We start from the raw sequence: 21983 nt of genomic DNA on the forward strand, positions 1-21983 counted from the left end.
CATAGATGGGGGAACTTAATTCTCAACTCACATTCTCTGAAATATCAATATATACTCTTAACTGCTGAACAATCTCTTCTGTGTTAATTATTGTATATTCTTGCATATATTGTTTCCATTGTATTGTTATTATATTTAATTCTGAATGTTGAACCAGGGATCTTTTGTATGCTTGGTAGGCACTCTATTACTGGGATCTATCCCCCTTTCCTTGTTTGTTCTTTAGAATATTATACATAAAACATATTGCATTTGAATTTTAGTCACAATTTACCCAACTGTGACAAAATATTTTAAGAGGCAACTTAAGAAAATGTATTAATTATTGTCCATTCAATTTCAGGAGTTTCAACACACAATTTTTGGACTTGATTATTGTTAGATAAAATAAATGTAAATTTTAGGTCAATAGAATATGACAGACTCTATTCAAGTCACCTGGACCTAATAAACTTCAGAATAAAAGTAAGGGCTCCACTGCTTCCAGAAAGTTCCTCATTATTATTACCTGAGAAATGTCTCTTACTCACCCATAGTAATGATTTCTGTATACATGGAATTATTTTGGCATTTGGTATGTAAATGTAAAATCATTATATATTGTAAATGAATTATTCTCTTGGCAAATATTGCATTACATTTCATGTTTCTTGTTGTCATTTCTCTCTTAAAGTTCTACACTGGATATAAGGACAGAAACTCTTGTTTCTTTTCAGATGCCATTAACTTGGATACAATGTATATAAATTAATATTGCATTATCTTTAGAAATAGACAATGGGGCATAAATTGCTTCTGTATTTCAGAAACTGGGTTGGGAAAAATGTTGGGTAGGGATACAGAAACCCATTTCAATATAGAACTAGAATACTGAAAGAATTATTTTAATATAGTAAATATTTTTCTACATTAAAAATAAATATTGTAAAGTGAAAACTTACACTAAAAAGATAAGTGTGGTAGCATTTCCTTAAAAGTTCTAGACTCTATTTTTAGATATCCTACAACACTCAAGTTAAATTTAGAATTAAAAACAAAATTTACTAAAAGTATTTAATTTTTTATAAAATTTGGATCTAGAATAATTTATACGATCCTTAAAGTATGTCAGGAGATTTACCAGAAGAGATATTTGGCAGAATTGGAGCTTAAGACACATGTTACTGATTCTCTAGGGGATAATTTCTAACATAAAAGAAATTAATAGTGTCTGTCCTTTGAGGAAATTAAAATGAATACCCTCGTATCCCACAGTATAAACATACTTAACTGAAGAGTTCTGCTCTGTTAACTTATTTATACCCTAGAGTACTGGGGCTATTTAGAGAATGAAAGAAAAAAAAACTTCTATTTTAATTAGGATCGTTGAAAATTCAAACTGAGAAAATGATAATCACCTTTATCTATAAGTTTTTCTCAACTTAAAAGCATACATTAAGTTTCCTATATCTCATAAAGAAAACAATCTTTAGTGAAAACAGTACAAAAGTTGATGCTTCTCGATTAGGGCAGATAGAGTAAGTGAAGGAGATGATATGGGTACTAAGCTTCAAAATTTCCACAATGAGGATATCAGAATTCTTTATAGCATAACACTGTAACACTATGAGTGTGTAGTCATTCTATGATGCAAGAACTATAGTTTTCATAGTATTCTCTCTATGTAACAAAACTATAGTTTCCATAAACACTGTCTGCCCAACTATTACTATTTCCATTTCCCATTTTTTAAAATATAGAGTATCCTACAATAAGAATTATTTCCTGAAAAATCTCTACCTTTCCAATCCTTTAATACAAGGTAAGCTCCTTTAGAATTATGTTATAAATTCATATACTTGTTAACTATTCAAGAAGTATCTCTATTCAAGAATTATGGAGTATATATATTTTTTTCAGATACTATGAAGCTATTCTTTAACATTGGTATAACTGTAGTTACTAATCAATACAATTCTCATTAAAGTGGTAGTGGTGAGATCACTTTTATATCCACAACATGTCTATCATTCTTAGTAATATTAAACAATCAGCTCAATTTTCATTTCTCATATTGAAAGCCCATTAAAATGTCTAGGAATATATCAATTAAGGTTGGGGAAAATTTCTTTAACACATTTGTAGACTTAACACAAATACTTTAGGATTTCTTGTAGTATCCCCTATATGATTAGAAAGTAGTCATGTTCTATTAGGACAGAAAATAGCCCTTCATTTTCTTATTTAATTTATTCAGTTACTTTATATACTGGGATATAAATTATGCTTGTTTCTCAGTAATAATCAGAGATTATATATATAAAGCTTATATCCCCTGAGTTGCAATCAATTGCTCTTCTTTAAATCTTGGTTTTATTCAATTTAACGAGCTAGACTACTTATTTCTGTATTTTTGTATTCATACAAATATAATTGTATTCAGGTTGGTAATCTGAAACACATCTTTTTGTGTCACAATGCCGAGAATTAAATTTAGTATACTTCTAATGCATATTTATGTATCTTATATATATTCAGGAAGATTGTATGGAACTTGCATTGTCTGTGTAGACAGTTTGAGGCTGATGTGTTTCATATTTCAAATAAGTGTTCTAGGATCAGCACACATAATTGTATTCATTTGAATTCCCAGAAATCACAGAAAATGAGACAAAATTTATAATTTTTGTAACAATATTGTCTGCTATAGATGCTATACAAACACTATTGAGATATCCCTTGTGCTATTGTAGCATCAAAATAAATATGGATTTACCAATGTGAGAGGGATATAAAATAAAGCTTTAAGGAAACTCTCCCGATTCACAGATCCTTGCTCTTCTTATTTTGGTTTAGGTTACACTAGCCTTTCAGTTCTCCTCCTAAACAAGACAGCAGTCATATAGGCAAACTATACATTGTATATTTTTGCCAAAATATTTATTCATTTTAATGATTAACAGAGATACATTTTCCTCACAAATAAATCCTTTCTATTTCAGAGCGACCTCTTACTTATGGATGTATGTTCTCTCTAATGATTTTCTTCTTTTTTTCGATTAGGGGAAAGTCAGCAAGCATAATAATGATGTTTAATTTAGTGGAAACTTTCCTGGATTCTCTTTAGTTCATACAAATATTTGCCTTTTAATTTCAAGGACTTATTCAAAGACTCTTTTTTGTTTTACTTTCAGGTAGCTTACTTTCAATCAAAAACATAAATATCACACAATAATAATTAAATATTTAGTTTTATGTTTAATGGTGTGCATTTATTTATCACATTTATGTACACCACATATTTATATATACTTGGAAGCATTCGTCCAAACATTGTTGTGTAAATAAAAGGGTATTGTAGGCAAACTCATTCACATAAAATCCAGTGTTTTAATCAAAATGTTAATGGAAGATTAAATTTATAATTATCATAATACCACTCACAATCACCATCTTAATTAAAGGGCAATATTCTTTAATGATAAGCTTCTAGAAATGACATTTAGTCTCAGAAATTATAGTAGAAAATTATTTCTTAATGTTTTATCTTATTCTTTAATCATAATGTATATATATGTAATGTTTTTGCATTCCAATAAAGAAAATTATAGTAGAGAATATAAAAATAATTTCATCAAAGTCAAAACTGTGACCTTACTGGTATTTTCATGTGATAAGTCACAGAAAATAATATTCAAGTTTCCCAATGATAAATTCTGTGTAAACTCTATGCTGAACATAGAAAAATATATATCAAAAAGGAATTTCTAGTCAATATTCACAAAATTATGGTATTCTTCAGTGAAAATTCTCATTTCTAGAATAATTTTTATATATTGATAAAAATGTTATCCAAAGCTGCATACTAAACTTATTAGTGTATATAAATTTTATGAAAGATATGATTTCACTATAACATTTGAGTGTACCATACTTTCATTTTATCAGTGTCAAATATACTCTTTTGTCTTCTTCCCAATCCTTTCACTCTTTACCATTTTACTTTTATGTCACAACCCAATAAAAATGTTTATTCAGTGTATAAAAGAAAAAAATTACTGTATGTGTAAAAGGAAAAAAGGAAAGGCTAAGAGAGATAACTACTGTATAATGATGACATTTCAGTAAAGAGAATAAATATTTCAATTTAAAAACTATACAGTCCTTATGACAGAGATATAAAACAAAAAATTATACAGAACATGAAAGAAAATATAATCATCATCCATTACTTTGAATGAAGAATATAAAGGCAAAACAAAGAAACAGACACAAAACATCCTGCCTTTAGATATATACAGAAGAATTAAAATTATTGAGTTGATAGTAAATGGGATATTTCTACTTATTTAGAAATGATTGAATAATTAAGCATTGCAAGAGAACAGATTGATCCTTGCCTATGAAGGTCATATCACTCTGTGTAAAACCACATAGAGAATAATGTTTCCATCCTAGGGACAAGGCTGAGAGAATTAATACCTGACCATTTAATGAGCATCCTTTTATTTTCTCCTTTTTTCAGAAAACAAGCAACCTGCATGGAAGCTGAGAACCATACAGGAATAACACATTTCCTCCTTATTGGACTTTCAGAAGATCCTAAAATTCAATCTGTACTCTTTGGACTATTCCTGTTCATGTTCCTAGTTACCATGCTTGGAAACTTTCTCATTGTCTTAGTCACCAGCTGTGACTCACACCTTCATACTCCCATGTACTTTTTTCTCTGCAACCTTTCATTTGTTGATATTTGTTTAACCTCCACTACCATCCCCAAAATGCTGGTGAATATTTACATACACACCATGGAGATATCTTACACAGAGTGCCTTACTCAAGTATATTTTTTTAATAATTTTCTTGGAATGGATAATTTTCTTCTGACTATTATGGCCTATGATCGTTTTGTGGCAATCTGTCACCCACTTAACTACACAGTCATCATGAACCCTCAAATCTGTGGCCTTCTGGTTCTTTTATCTTGGATCATTATGTTCTGGGTCTCCTTGATTCATATGTTATTGATAAAACAACTGACTTTCTCTACTAGCACTGAAATCCCACATTTCTTTTGTGAACTCACTGAGCTTCTCAGGGTGGCCCGATCTGATACCAAGATAAATAACATTTTTCTGTATTTTGTTACTGCTTTGCTAGGAATGTTTCCTGTCATTGGGATAGCTTTCTCTTATTTTCACATTGTCTCTGCCTTATTGAAAATGTCCTCCATTAAGAATAAGTATAAAGCCTTCTCCACCTGTGGGTCTCACCTCTGTGTGGTATCCTTGTTCTATGGAACAGGATTTGTAGTTCATCTCAGTTCTGCTGTAGCCCATTCATCCAAGAGAAATACAATCACTTCAATAATGTACACTGTTGTCACCCCTATGTTGAACCCCTTTATCTACAGCTTGAGAAATAAAGATGTAAAGGGAGCCTTGGTAAGAATCCTCAGAAGAGTTAAGTTTTGTCCTTGACACATCACTGATATCAAAGGAAAGGTAATTACTATAAATAACAATATGCAGAGTCTTGTCATCCCTGGATCTTTGAAGTTTCTAGTACTGTCATTGTTTTGAGTTTTACATATTTTAATTGATTTCTTCCTAAAAACCAATCAATTATCTTTTAATTTTTCTCCTTATAGTTTATGAAGAAATATAAAAGTTTGACATAAAATTTTCAGACAGTTCTGATGTTTTGAAGTTTCCCTAAGGAATCTATATATGAATAAATGTAGTTTTCCTCAAAACATATTGCTTAAGGGAAGGTGAGATGGCTTAGCATGTAAAGAGCTTGCAGCTCTTTTAACATAAACTCAATATCTGGTATTAGTGTAAAGGTAGAATCAGAGAATCAACTTCACAAATTTGACCTCTGACCTTCAACTGTAATCTATGGCATGCATATACTGACACATATGCCCACAGTTGCTTCCATGGTTGCCTGGAAGGAAAGCTGGGGATAGAACGGTCTTGCAAGAGAGAATATAGATCCAAGACAAAAGGTTTTCTGGTCAAGGCTGAAAGTTTAATGGGGGTCTCCAAATATGTAGGGAGGGAATAGGGTGGGGAAAATCCTTCCCCCAAAGGCTGGAAATGCTCTGCAGAACAGGTTAGGTTGCTCTGCAAGTGGCTAGTGTTTCTCAGGAAACTACAGTTCCTTGAAGAACAATGGGCTTCACCATGGTCTGAGCACTCCACCCTAGGTGGAGGGGATTATAGCTAACCCAGGAATTCCTGCTCAAAGGCTGTGAGAGAAACTTCACCTTTGTCAATGTCAAGTTTCCGCCAGGTGGCATGGCACCCAAATAAGGCTCTCTACAAATCAAAAGTACTTTTATAATTTAAAATGAATTTCATGAATATTAATATTTTCATCAGAATTTATTTATATTTATACCTTCTTATGAAACAATCATAGCTATCACTGTAACAGGATACAGTTAATTTCTTCTTTCTTCTTTAAACATTTGAATCTATTCTTCTAGGAAAATTTCCTTAAAATGTTTTCTCTCTTTTATGTAATTTTTGAAAGGAAAGTACTAATTTGAAATGGGCAGCTGGAAGATGACCCTGAGTGTGTTCATAAGGCATTAATTCACTATCCCAATTTTTGTAATAACAGTTGAATTTTTAATATGAAAAAGAGAAATCTGAAAGGACTTTGCCCACCTTGCTTTAAGTTATATAATAACTAGAGACACTCAGAAACATTGCTTTATTCATTTGAAACCATTGATTTTTTTCCTTTTATCTGAACTAATTTTCTATTTTCTTTTTGCCCTCATTTCCTTTTTCTTTATTATCTAATTTCTTCTTGTTTTATAGGTTTTAGACATAACTAATCATTATGCCTGTGATCGAGTATATTAGTTTATATATCCATTTTTCACAATGATAAGCATATGACTAATTTCTACCACTTATTTATAAACTTTAAATAGATTAGTTTTAATAGTAACTATGTTAACTAGGAGCAGAGTAATTACATGAAGATTGAACCAGAATATAGATTGGCTACCAAATGTGATATCTTTGTTTGTTTGTAGTAACTCTGCTATGTTTGTATACATAATTATAAAAATTTTCTATTAATGCATCTGACAAACATCTGTCCTTATCATATCTTGAATGTGATCAATTATTTGGAATAAATGTACAAGAATAAAAGAGTTGGCTCATATATATAACCATTTGAGTAATAACCATTTTTTATTTACTAGTCACTTTTTATTTTCTGGGTTTTCAGCATTAATTTATTTATTCATTTTACATCCCAATTGCTGATGTCCCTTCATGTCAAACCCTCGCAGAGGCCCTTTTCCACCAAACCCCTTTCCCTTCTTCTCCACCCTGGCGCATCAAATATTCACAAGGCTAGGCTAATCCTCTCCCACTTAGACCAGATAAGACAGACCAGTTAGGGGAATGGATCCCACAGAAAGGCCCTGTTACAGCTGTTGGGGACCCATGAGAAGACTGATCTGCACATCTTCTATATATGTGCCAGGGGCTTTGGTCAAGACCAAGACTAAGGTTGGTGGCTCAGTGTCTGTTCACCCCTTTGGACCCAGATTAATTGACTATGTCCACCTTCCAGTGGAGTCTGTTCCTGCTTTTGAGTAGACAATAATTGTACCAAATCTCCCATAAGAGTCCAAAAGCTGTGCTCAATATTTGGCTGTGGGTCTCTGCATGTGTTTTACTTAGACTCTGGGTGGAGCCTCTCAGAGGGTAGATATACTAGGCTCCATCTGCAAGTGTAATATAGTATCATTAATAATGCCAGGGATTGATGATTCCCATGAATGGGTCTCAAGTTGAATGGGTTATTGGTTGGCCATTCACTCAGTCTTTGCTTCATCTGTGCCCATGCCTTTGTTTTAAACAGAACAAGTTTTGGTCAAAAGCTTTGTGGGTGGGTTGGTGGTCTAATCCTCCAAAGTGTTCCTGTCTGGTTATAAGGCATGGCCTTATAACAGCAAAAGTAAACAGCATTGACTTCTGTGAGTCTCCTCCATCTCAGGTCACTGACACATCATAGGCTGTAGAGGTTTAAATCTCCTGATTTCTTATTGGACTTGTTATTTTCAAAATTACTAAAAGTATAACATCATTAGTGATGTTAAGTTTTTAGTTCTTGGAAGCACTTAACAATTTCTGTTTTCTGGAACAAGAATAACAGCAAATAGAGAGAAGCTCTCCTTTCAGGTAGCTTGGAAAGACACTGAAGCTCTCTCTCTTCTACTTAAAGGCTCAGTTATGATCTCAAATGAATCCTCTTCTTTTAATATCCAAAAGATAGTGATTTAACAAAAACTCAGATATTTCAAAGAGCATAAGTAAAAGTAAGAAATGTGGTGGATTGAAAATCAGTTAATACTGTACTTAGAAAAGTAATGAAGAGAATTCACACTGTAGACTATTACAAGAAACATTGATTATTGATTATGCTGTAAGATAAAAGTGGGAGCTGAGCAATTATTTTCAACTTTTCTAGTACCACACAGGAATGGACTCTGTGACTGTATTTTTATGTACTATGTTCTGGAACATAACACCGCCATGGAAAGGAGAGGAGATTGTCAAGTTTACAGTTCTGGGAGATGTGCATGACCTGTTCTGAATGCAGTTTCCAGGTGTCAAATTTCTGCCATGTAAGTGTTAGTCATTTAACCCATAGTCATAAAAATATATTCCTGGCAGTTCAGAAATTGTCAATAATTTTTGTCATCAGGTGGTGGCTTACAGATAAATGGGGTCTAGTAGCAAGATTATGATGCTGGGATGTTTGAATTCTGGAAATACATTAGTGAAAATAAATGAATAGAGACCCGCTTCATTTTCTGGTCCCTAATTTGTAATGTTAATTCCATAAGAAACAATTCTTTACCCATAAGTTCATTATGCTATCCTAAGTGAGGTAACCCAATCACAAAAGAATACACATTGAATGCAATCTCTGATAAGTGGATATTAATTAGCCCAGAAGTTCTGAACACCCAAGGCACAATTAGCATATCAAATGACTCCCATGAAGAATTAAGGAGAGGGTCCTGATCCTGGAATGGCTTGATCTAGCATTGTAGGGGATTACCAGGACAGAGAAAAAGGAGGGAGATGATTGGAGAATGGGTGGAAAGAAGAAGGTTTATGGGACATATGAGGAGGGGTAACTGAGAAAGAGGAAAGCATTTGGAATGTAAGCAAAGAATATAGAAAAGAAAAAAAGAAAAAAAAAGAAAAAAAAAAGCAATTAAGACAAAGAAAGAGACCCCAGAAAAGAAAATCCCCTTCCTGCTGGCACAGTTGGTTTTCTAGTTTGTGCCCTAAGCTAGTCTCTGAAGAAACCATCTGGACACTAGAAGGCCTCTCAACAAATTCTGCAGAGTCTGTGAATGCACAGACAGTCTCTGCAGAGACTAAATGGTAAATGACTAAGAAAAATTTCCCAGAAAATTGCAATCATGTCTAAAGCTATACATTTATTTCAGAAGCAACCCTGTCGTACATGAGTCACAGATTAAACCCTCAAAGTACACCCTGTATTTAAGAAATCTCATCCTGTTGAAGTTTAACTTAGAGACTATACATTTTAAAAGGCCAGAAATATTAAGGTAGTGGCTCTCCACTGACCTTTGCTTTTATGATGACTGACCACTGCTCCTTGCTTTCATTCCTTCCACATTCTAACTTTTCTCTTAAAATTTTTGGTAGAAGCAGTGGGTAGGAGTATGTGATGCTATAGGGGATTTCTAGGAGGGGAAAAACTGGAAAAGGGGATAACATTTGAAATGTAAATAAAGAGAACATGCAATAAAAATATTTAAAAAAATTTTTATGCCACAAACTAGGTCCCTATGTTGCTAATTGACTGTCACAAAGGAAGAAAATAAAACAAATATCAGATTTTGGTAAGAATCCTCCAGAAATCCCACAGCTATCACTGGGAGCCCAGTGGACTCAGTACCCATCACTCCCCAAAATCCCCACCCACTGAATACCACTCCCCTTCTGGCTTGTCCTTTCTGACAGGCAGACTTTTAGGTAATCTCTTCCCCTGAAAATACCATATCCTGAGGCATCCCAGGACATCACACATGGCATCTGACACAACAGCCTGAGACTTCCAAGGAGATCCACTGCACTCAAGGAAACTGACACCATAGCTTGACGGCAACCCAGGAGATCCACTGCACTCAGGGCAACTGAGCAATTGGTCAATAGCTTGTCTGCACCCCTGAAGACACCCAGCTTGAAGGCATTCCGGGATTTCCTCTGAACACTGATCAACTAGGCAACCAACATCATAATCTGAAGACCTCCCCCGGGCTCTAAGGCAAATGGGTCAACTGACACAACAGACTGAAAGTCACCCTGGAGTTCTGCTGGACACAGAAAAATAGAAACTACAGTCTCTAGGGCCCCCCCTGGGGAACAGCTTCATACAGGACAACAGCTTTACTGCTCCTCTGAAAATGCAACAGTCTGAAAGCCTCCCAGGAGATCTAATGCACCCAGGGCAGCAGATCAGCAGCTTTTCTGCCCCACTGAAGACCCCCAAGTTGGAAGGCCCCACTGCAGGATTGCCACAGCCAGGGTCACAGGCATACCAGGACACCTGAAGCAACACAGAGACAAAAGAAGCAGACTCCAGACAGAGTCACCAGACCAGCAAACACTAGGGATATACACAAGGTAAGAGGCAAGTGCAAGACCATAAGCAATTGATGCCAATATATGTGGACATCATCAGAACCCAGTTCTTTCATCACAACCAGCCCTGAGTACACCAGTGCACCTCACCTGAAAACCAGGAAGCTGACCTAAAAATTCCATCTCATGAAGATAATAGAGTCCTTTAAGGAGGATATGAATAACTCACTGAAAGAAATACAGAAAAGACAAGTAAAAATCTAGAAGGTCTTAAAGAGGACACAAATAAATCCCTCAAAGAAATACAGAAAACATAAACAGTTGACAAAATTGAATAAAGTGGTCCACTTTCTTAAAGTGGAAGCAAAAAACAATAAAGAAAACACAAATGGAGGCAAACCTGGAAATGGAAAACCTAGGAAAGTGGTCATGAATTACAGATCATCAACAGAACACAAGAGATAGAAGAGAGAATCTCAGGTGCAGGATATATCTTAGGAGAGATTGAAACAACTGTCAAAGAAAATTCAAAACATAAAAAACTCCTATTCCAAAACATCCAGGAAATTCAGGACAAAATAAAAAGACCAAATCTAAGAATATTTGGAATAGCGGAAAAAGAAGATTTGTTTAGATCAGAGGACTTAAAAATGTCTTCACCAAATTCAGACAAAATGTTCCCAACCTAAAGAAAGAGATAGCCATAAATATAGAAGAAGCCTATAGAACATCAAATAAATGGGATCAGAAAAGAAAATCCTCTCATTATCAAATAATCAAACACTAAACACACAGAACAAAGAAAGAATATTAAAAGCTGAAAGGAGAAATGATTAAGTAACATACAAAGGTAGACCTATCAGAATTACAACAGACTTCTCAACAGAGACACTAAAAGCTAGAATCGCCTGGTCAGAGGTCATGCACCCTGTAAGGGAACACAAATGCCAGGCCAGGCTATTATACTCAGCAAAATTCTCAATCAACATATATGGAGAAACCAAAATATCCCAGGAGAAAACCAAATTCAAATGGTATCTACCAATCCAGCCCTACAGATGATACTAAAAGGAAAACTCCAACACAAGGAAAGTATGTACATCAAAGAAAAGATATTAAGCATCTCACAAGAAAGCCAAAAGGAGAGAACCACAAGTACATAAAGCCAACTACAAAAACAAACGTAACAGGAACCAATAGTTATCTTTCTTTAATATCTCTCAACTCACCTATAAAAAGATACAAGCTAACAAACTGAATACACAAACAAGATACCAACATTTTGCTGCATACAAGAAACATACCTCAATAACAAAGATAGCCACTATCTCAGAGGAAAAGGATGGAAAAAGGTCTTCCAAGTAAATGGTCACAAGAAACAAGTAGGAGTTGTTATTCTAATATCCAATAAAATACACTTTCAACAAAAAGTTACCAAGTGTGATGAAGAAGAACTGTATTACTAATTCAATAATCATAAAGGTAATACAAATTAAAAAATGTAATAGAATATTGGTGTATAACTTTTAAAGTTATGAAAAACATTATACACAGCAAATATTTATTAAATATAACAAATAGTTGCATGTTGTTGGCAACAAAACAATAAGGGATGTTACTTTCATTTATGCATGTCTATCTAATGGATATTAATTAATACATCAAGATTTTGTATATTGTCATTATCTTTATAGAAGTATTTTAATGGTGTGCAGACATATGCAAATGTTTATTATATGATATATAGATAAATCTGACATATCTAAGGCCAAAAAGATATAGACATGAATAAAACAATATGTTTGCTACAACATGAATAAATCAGTTGTTATTAGGTTACATGAAATGACAAACAGCCAAAAATACAAATATAACATGCTTATATGTGGATCTTAAATAGTATACCTCATACAGATTAAAGTGACCATCAGAGTATAAGGGAAGTTGGAAAAATAGGTGTTAATCAAAAAAGAGCAGATTTCATGTAAACAGCAATAATTTCAGGAGAACTTTTATATTGTGCATGTGTACTTAGAAATACAAAAATTCCTTTCAAAACAAAAAGCTGTAACATTATTAAAAACACATTCAAAGGCATATTTCATAAACATTAAATATGACAATTATGTAATAGCACTCAAGGAAAATTACAGTTTGTATAATTGGTAAAACTGCTTGCCAAAAGTGTGTTGGCAGTTAGATAACAGCTAAAAGAGATGACATTCTTTAGTGACATAACTTCCTAAGAAGTTACGAATTTCTAAGAAGCATATAAACAAACTGTTAATTTTTTAAGAAGTGTAATAACAATTTACTACTACTGTAATAGCTATGTACCAAACAGCTACTTGGGATTCCTGTGCAAATGTCTGTTATTGAACAAAGTAGCTCATTAAATATAAGAATAAGTATAAGGCTTAAAGTACATTATACCACAATCTCAGAACCTTCAATGAGAAATTATAAGACTAAGAAACTACGACCACACTAGCACTGTATGTTTAGCTAGATTTCCAGTACTGGGTATGGTTTCTTTTTGTTTAGCAGTTAAGAATGAACTGGGATTATCACAAAAATATATGTGCCACTATTGCACCCTTTTTTAATTGGTTGTTTTGTTTATTTACATTTTAAATGTTATCCCTTTTTGCCCCCTCCCCCTGAAACTCTCTATCCCATCTCTCCTCCCACTTCCTCTATGAGGGTACCACTAGTTTAGTAATCTAGTGGTTATTGATCCTGTTCCAACATCATAGTACCTACAGGTATTAAGCAAGGTATAGATACTATGAGAGTCATCAATCACATGTGAGAAGGTGGGCTGGTTGTTGGTTTCATGGAGGATGGTAAAAATATAAATCAAATGTGGAAGAGGATAGTAATATGGAAGAGAAGAGTTTATTACTTAATGGTGTATGCATGATAACACAGTTATGTCCTTGAGCATTAATGATAATGTAATTAGAATAATGGCCATGTGGGTATATATTTTATGTATAATTATTAAGTATATGTCTTAGTTCATTAATATGATTTACTTGCTTATATGCTAGGGGAAATAAATTAATGTACTTTATACATATATGTACTAATGTACTATATAAATTTATGTACATCAAGAAGTAGTTTAACTAGAATGTCAGCTTTGGGTGTTGATGTTGGGGAGTTATTCCTTCCTCTTGATGACCTGAGAAGATAGTTCTTCATTTTTGGTTTACAAGAACAGAGTAATTTATTTATACTATCGGGGCATAGGTTTCATGTTAGTATTTTGTCTTCAATGAATCCTGAGTTTTGTATAAGATGAGAATGATGGAGAAGTAGCTGATGGAGGCTAGTTGTCTGATGATAACAAATTTGTGTTCTACTGGTTTTCCTCCAATTCAGGTTAGGATTAGGAGGCTTGCTACTAGAATTCAGCATAATGTATGGGTGATTGGGCAGAATATTAGGCTGTATTGTTTTGAAATATGAAGAAATGGTAAGAGGCCTAAAATTAAGATTGATAAGATTAAGGCTAATATTCTGCCTAGTTTGTTGGGAATAGAGCATAGGATTGCATAAGCAAATAGGAAATATCATTCTGGTTTAATATGTGGTGGGGTGTTTAGTGGATTTGCTGGTATGTCATTGTCTGGGTCTCCTAGGAGGTCTGGGAAGAATAGTACTAATGTTATCAGGAATATGCTTATTATAAAAATTCCTAGAATATCTTTGATTTTATAGTATGGATGGAATGAAATTTTGTCAGCATCTGAATTTAAGTCTGTTGGGTTATTTGAACCGGTTTTGTGGAGAAACAGGAGATGGACAATTACTAGAACTGTGATGATAAATGGAAGAATGAAATGGAATGAGAAGAAATGTGTTAGAGTAGTTTTATCTACTGAGAAGCCTCCTCAGATTCATTCTACTAAAGTAGTTCTGATGCAGGGAATGGCTGAGAGTAGATTTGTAATTACTGTTGCCCTTCAGAATGGTATTTGTCCTCATGGAAGGATATAGCATATGAATGCAGTGGCTATTACTGCGAATAGTAGAATGACTCCAATAATTCATGTTTCTATGAATGTGTATGATCTATAATATATCCCTCATCCCACATGGAGGAATAGGCAGATAAAGAATATTGAGGCTCCATTTGCGTGCATATATCAGATTAATCATCCACAGTTTACGTCTCGACAGATATGTGTTACTGATGAGAATGCTGCTATTGTATCTGATGTATAATGTATGGCTACAAGTAGGCCTGTGATGATTTGGATGATTAGCAAATGCCTAATAGCCAAATTTCATCATGATGAGATGTTAGATGGAGCAGGGAGGTCGATGAAGAAGTAGTTAACAATTTTGAATAGTGGATGTGTTTTTCAGATGTTTGTCATTAGGTTTTCTCGTTGAATTACAACGATGATTTTTCACATCATTAGTCACAGTTAAATGCTGTGTGGAAATAATGACTAATTATATTTTTGTTTAAAGTTTATTATTTTTGACTGGTTGTCTTGGGTTGGCTTTAAACCTTCTATTAATGGGGACTTAGGTTAATTATTAGTGGGTTTGTGGGTTGTTTAATGGTTTTAGGGTTTGGTGGTTTGTTTTTAGGTTTTATAGTATTTTTAATTTATCTGGGTTGTATAATAGTAGTGTTTGGTTATACTACTGCTGTAGCTACTGAGGAGTATCCTGAGACTTGAGGTTTTAATTGGTTGGTTTTTAGTTTTTTAGTTGTTGGGGTTTTAATGGAGCTGTTTGTTATGTACTTGCTTGATTAGTATAATGAAGTGAAGTTAATTAATTTTGACAGTGTAGGTGATTGGTTGATGTATGAAATTGATGATGTGGCTGTAATGTTAGAGGGTGGAATTGGGATTGTGTCAATGTACAGTTGGCTACTTGAATGATGGTAGTGGATGGGTGGTCTTTGCTGGAATTTTTATTATTATTGAAATTACTCAAGACAAATAATGTATAGTGTAATTATTAGTAGCAGGGAAATTATGAATGATATGAAGTATAGTCTGACTAGTCTTTTTTGATTAGTTAACAATTTTGATGTACAGGAGCACATAGTTGAAGTAGATTTTGGAATAGATTTTTCTAGTCCAGAATGTTTAGTGATAGTTTGAAGCTTGAGCTTAGGGTTTAAATAGGAAGGATTCAGTGAATGATTAGTGGGAAGTAGACTAGGGATATTGATAATGATGAGTATGGATTTTTTTATTTATGGAGAAGTTTAGTGTTAAGTTATTAACTTCTAGAGCTATTAGAAATCCTAGAATTGAGATTAATAAAGCTCTTGTTTTTAAGTGTCATGGCATTGTAAGGATTGAGATGTTGGTTTGAGGGATGTTATATGAGATGAAAAATCCAGCTAAGATGCTGCCAAATGCTAGACATTTAATAGGCTTAATGAGATCTGAGTTGTTTTTGTTAATTGAAATTAATGGTAGGAATCGTGGTTTAGTTATGATGATCAAGTAGATAATTAGCATGTTATAAATGGCTGTTATGTATGTGGGAATTAGTGTGATTAGTAGGGCTCAGTCATCAGTATTGCAGGTGTTAATAGCTTCGATGATTAGGTCTTTTGAGTAAAAGCCTTTTAGAAATGGTATTGCTGCCAGGGCTAGACTGCCAATTGTTAGGCAGGATGATGAAAATGGCTTAGTATTTATTTATTTATTTATTTATTTATTTATTTATTTTTGGATATCATTTTTTATATACACTTCAAATTGTGTTATCTATTTTACGAATATCTTGTTCATCTTTAAGGCTGTGAATAATTGATTCAGAGCATATGAAAAACATGGCTTTAAAAAATGTGTGTGTGCAAATATGTTAAAAGGCTAGGTATGGTTGGTTAATTCCTAGAGTAACTATTATTTAGCCTAGTTGACTTGATGTGGAGAATGCTACAATTTTTGATGTCATTTTGGGTGAGGGAACAGATGGTTGTACATAGTATTATTGTTATAAGAGTGGTATTGTTTGATGTTAGGGGGTGAAATCGTACTAATAAGAAAATACCTGCTACTACTACAGTACTTGAATGTAGTAGGGTTGAGACTGGTGTTGGCCCTTCTATAGCTGATGGGAGTCATGGGTGGAGACGAAATTGGTCTGATTTTCCTGTCGCTGCAATTAGTAGCCGAAGGAGTGGGATTAAGCTGTTATTGGTGAAGAAAATTTGTTGAAGTTCTCAGGAATTTATATTGATGCAAAATCATGCTATGCCTAGGATAAATCCAATATCTCCAATTTGGTTATATAGAATTGCTTGGAGGGCTGCGATATTTGTGTTTGCTCGTCCAAATCATGTTACAATGAGAAGAAATGATACGATTCCTACTCCTTCTCATCCAAAAAATAGTTGAAATAGGTTGTTGTCTGAGGTTAAGATTAGTATAGTGATTGTGAATAGTAACAAATATTTGATAAATCTATTGATATTGGAGTCTGAGTGTATATATCATCAAGAGATTTATATAATAGATCAGGCTACAAATAGTGCTATGATCAGAAATATAATTGAGAAATAATCCATTTTGAAGCATACTGTTATTTTGAAGGAATTTACTGTGATTCAGTGTCAAGTGGTAATTATATATTCTGCATTGTAGTAGAAGAGCATTATTAGTTTTAAAAGGCTTAAAAAGAAGGAAAATTTAATAGATAGTTTGGCATATATTGGGAAGTTAATGAACCTGGATAGATTAGTTATGGACACTAGGATTGGAATAATGAGTGTAAGAAAAATTGCTACAATTGAAGATGTTATGGCATTTATTACTTTTATTTGGATTTGCACCAAGGCTTTTGGTTCCTAAGTCCAATGGATTACTATTATCCTATAAAAGTAAGAAAGCCATGTGTTTAGGCCTGGCGGCATGAGTTAGCAATTCTTGCATAATTTCTTCATAAATAAGGATTAGATAATGCATTTGATGGCCCTGAAGTAAGAATCAGATGTCTGATAAAGTTTCAGTTTAGCTACCCCCAAGTTTTATGGGCGCAGAGGGTACCATTAGTTTGCATAATACCTTGCATAATACAATGAGGGTGCTCCTCCTCCTCCCTCCCACCCATTCTTGTACCACTAGCTTACTAAACAATCATAATACCTAATAACAATCTATAAAGAATTTGTCCTTCTACCTACATTTAAGTGTAGTCTTCACTCCTCATCAAAGAAATGTCTCTTTCCAACCAACAGAGACCATTATAGAAAATCTCCATCAGGGAAATATCAATTCTGGAGCACAGGCCTAGTGGAAAGATATGCAAAACATTCTGTCTTAGGGTTTCTATTCCTGCACAAATATCATGACCAAGAAGCAAGTTAGGGAGGAAAGGGTTCATCTAGCTCACATTCCCACATTGCTGTTCATCACTAAAGGAAGTCAGGACTGACACTCAAGCAGGTCAGGAAGCAGGAGCTTATGCAGAGGCTATGGAGGAATGTTTCTTGTTCACTTGCTTCCCCTGGCTTGTTCAGCCTGCCCTCTTATAGAACCCAAGAACACCAGCCCAGAGATGGTACCACCCACAAAGAGCCCTTCCCCCTTGGTCACTAATTGAGAAATTGTCCCACAGCTGGATCTCATGGAGGCACTTCCCCAACTGAAGCTCCTTTTACTGTGGTAAGTCCAGCCTGTGTCAAATTGACACACAAAACCAGATAGTACAATTGACCCCTTGTCAACTTGAAACACACACATCACTATTAAGCCTCAACCCCTATTTTCTTATTCATCCCCAAGATTTACATAACTTTAGAATTCCCACAGTCTTTACACATTAAACATTGAATCTCTTTAAAATGTCCAATATCTTTTAATATTCAGTCTTTTAAAAATTCAAATTCTCTTAACTGTGGTTTCCACTAAAATACTTTCTTCCGTCAAGAGGGAAAAATATCAGAGCACAATCACAACCAAAAGCAAAACTCAAACTCCAATGGTTCAATGTGTGGGATCCAACTCATGATCTTCCAGGCTCCCTCATGGACGTGGGTCACTTCTCCAGCTCTGCCCGTTGTAGCACACACCTTGCTATCTAGAGTCCAGATGACTGTACTCCATTGCTGCTGCTGTTCTTTGTAGTCATCTCATGACACTGATATCTCCAAAACACTGCTGTCTTCCACTGTAACTAGGCTTCACCAATAGCCTTTCATAGGCTCTCTTCATAGTGCTAAGCCTCAACTTCTTTACATGATGCCTTCAATTCTGGGCCATCAATTGCAACTGAGGTTGCTCCTTCACAAATGGCCTTTGATGGCCTCTCACAGTACAGAGCTGCAGCTGTTCTTTATAAAGCCTTTGTGTCTTCAAAACCAATACCATCTGGGTAACTCTTACACAGTACCAAGTTCAGACACAGCACAACGTAAAACTGTGGCGTTCATTGGAACACAGCCTCTGTGCTCTCAGAAAACACTTCCCAGTGATTTCACTTCAGTGATGCTGGTCTCGTCATAATCACTGATAATTTCTTAGCTCTGACTAACCAGCATCAATAGTTCCAGTAACACAAAGGCTTGCTTTAGTGGTTCTGGTATCTTGTTAATCACAGCTGATTCTTCAGTGGCAGCTAACCAAAACCACAGAATCTTCACAATCAAAACATGTCCCTGATAAGAGTCTTTAATCTTCCCTCTGAAATTTCTCAAGCATACCATTGTGAAATTATGAAATTTCATATGTAATTATGAAATTTCATATGAAATTTTGAAATTTCACAAGCATTAGGGCAATGCACTGTTCTCAACATTGTCTTCCAAGCTCCAACACAACATCCCACAGAGCATTTAAGACTGAATGAATCGTCTAGCCCAAAGTTCCAAAGTTCTTCCACAGTCCCTCACAAAACATGGCCAGGTTGTCACAGGAATACCCCACTATGCTGATACAAATTTGCCTTACTCAGAGTTCCTATTCCTGCAAAAACATCAGGACCAAGAAGCAAGTTGGGAAGTACAGTTCATTCAGCTTACATTCCCACGTTGCTGTTCATCACTAAAGGAAGTCAGAACTGAAACTCAAGCATGTCAGGAAGCAGGAGCTGAAGCAGAGGCCATGGAGGAATGTTTCTTACTGACTTGACTACCCTGGCTAGCTCAGTCTGCTCTCTTAACTGAAGAATACCAGCCCAAAGATGGTACCACCCACAAAGAGGCCCTACCTAATCTCATGGATGCACCTCCCCAAACTGAAGCTCCTTTCTCTGTGATAAGTCCAGCCTGGGTCAGGATCACAAGAAAACCAAGCAGTACATATTTCTGCCCTAAAGTTCAAGAAACATTATGGAAGAGAAGGAAATACTATGAGAGTAAAAGTATCAGATACTGTGAGATTGTGGCATATCTCTTGGTAATATCAAAAGCTACACTCATAAAGTCACTCTAACATGACTGGCCAAGTGTTTGATGAAAACAGATAACAATTGCAAACATGAAGTCACTTATAAAAAATGATAATAACATAACTGAAACAATAACAAGATTGATGTTAGTATTTTCATAACATATCATTTAGGGAAAACAATAATATCAAATTAAGCTGAAGAGCATTAACCCTCCAAAAGAATATAGGACTCTGATGACATAATCCATAATTCACATCAAGTTTAAAATGTCAAAAAATCCCACAAGAACTACTATAAATTTTAAATGCCATATATAGGGAATTAAGATACACTTGTAAAAAAAAAAAAAGGAAAAAGATGAAGTTACTTATGCTATCAGAGTAGTGTAAATTAGATGTGATTTATGATACAAAATTACTCAGAAAAGGCATGTTTATAATGTTGTCTTAGAGTTATCAGTATGAATTTAGTTCTGATGTCATTTATCCATGATGGACAAGAGGCTACTCTGTTAAAAAGTTTTCAAAGGGCAATTTTTAATAACCTTGTTTCTCAGGCTACAGATGAATGGCTTCAACATGGGGCTGATCACAGTATAGGTCAATGAAGCAATCACTCTTCTCCTGGAAAAATGTTCCACAGTAAAAATGTTCCAAAGGATTGAAGTAAACTACTGGTCTTGACCCGTAGAACAAAGAGACTACACAGAGGGGAGAACCATGAGTAGAAAAGGTTTTGTACGTTGTCACAGTAGAGAACATCCTTAATAAGGATGAGACAATATGTTAATAAGACATAAGAATTCCTGTCACAGGAATCACACCCAGTAAGGAAGTCACCACATACATAAAGACATTATTGACATGATTTTCAGAGTTGGATGCCTTGAGAACTTGATCTCGTTCAAACAATACATGTGGTATTTCAGTACCTCTTGAGAAGTTCAATTTATTCATCAATAGAATGTGAATCAGGGAGAGCCAGAACATTATGATCCAAAGCATCAGACTCAGAAAGGCATACAACCGAAGGTTCATGATAACTGTTTAACTGATAAGGTGACAGAAGGCTACAAAGCAAAGGTATACCATTAAAATGAGTAAAATTATCCCTTCCAGCAAAACTATTAAAAATATATACCTGTGTAAGGAATTCTATGTAGGAGATATCTTCTCTGTGTCTGCATGTTCACAAGCATCTTTGGCATTGTGGTTGAGTTGAAACAGATGTCAATAAAGGATGGGTTGGAGAGGAATAAATACAAGGTGTGGTGGAGAAGTGAGTCAGAGCTGACAACCAGGATGATGAGCAAGTTCCCAAGCACTGTGACTAGGTATATGGATAGGAACAGTTTGAGGAGAAGGGATTACAGTTGAGGATCATCTGAGAGATATGGAATGAGGAATTCTGATATCAGTGTGTTGTTCTCTTGTTCCATATAACTTTCATATATACAAACGATAGTCTAAGGATAATTTTCAAATAATATCCACTGCCATGTCACAAAATAATCCTTGAAAACATATATTTCATTCTCACAATGACTGTCATTTACTTAATTAAGTGATTTTTCTTTACTGTTTTTAAATGTGTGCAATTATTATTTTTATTTCAGCTATCTCTCTCCTTTATCACCTCTAACTGCTGTTAATATAATTTTTCTATATGAATCTATATAGATAATTATCCTTTAATAAACACTCTCAAACATTTGAAGTAAATTATTTCCTTTTCGTTATAACTGTAATACTTTATTTTTATAGCTTAATTATATTCACTAAATGAGTTTTCTAACTATATTCTCTAGGGGTTGTATCTCATAGCCACTAATAGTTTTCTAAATTCATGGTTCTTGCAATTATTATGTTTGAAGTTTAAAAATACCTTGTGAACAGTGTATTTCAATGGGTGTTTGCTCTCATTATTAGACTATTATTGTTCATATTAATCTACCAACTTATAAAAATT

General features: G+C 34.4%; 1 protein-coding gene and 1 pseudogene across 1 annotated transcript; one reads left to right on the forward strand and one right to left on the reverse strand.

Annotated features, from left to right (window-relative positions):
- Positions 1 to 4508: 4508 nt before the first annotated feature.
- Positions 4509 to 5459, forward strand: LOC127689404 (olfactory receptor 7D4-like). The gene has a single exon (XM_052189044.1). The coding sequence runs from the start codon at positions 4521 to 4523 to the stop codon at positions 5457 to 5459; it is 939 nt and encodes a 312-aa protein (XP_052045004.1). The 5' UTR covers positions 4509 to 4520.
- A 14970-nt stretch (positions 5460 to 20429) lies between these two features.
- Positions 20430 to 21398, reverse strand: LOC127689823 (olfactory receptor 867-like; annotated as a pseudogene).
- Between the last annotated feature and the right edge of the window lie 585 nt (positions 21399 to 21983).

Source organism: Apodemus sylvaticus, chromosome 7 (assembly GCF_947179515.1).
Source record: "Apodemus sylvaticus chromosome 7, mApoSyl1.1, whole genome shotgun sequence".
NCBI lineage: Eukaryota > Metazoa > Chordata > Mammalia > Rodentia > Muridae > Apodemus > Apodemus sylvaticus.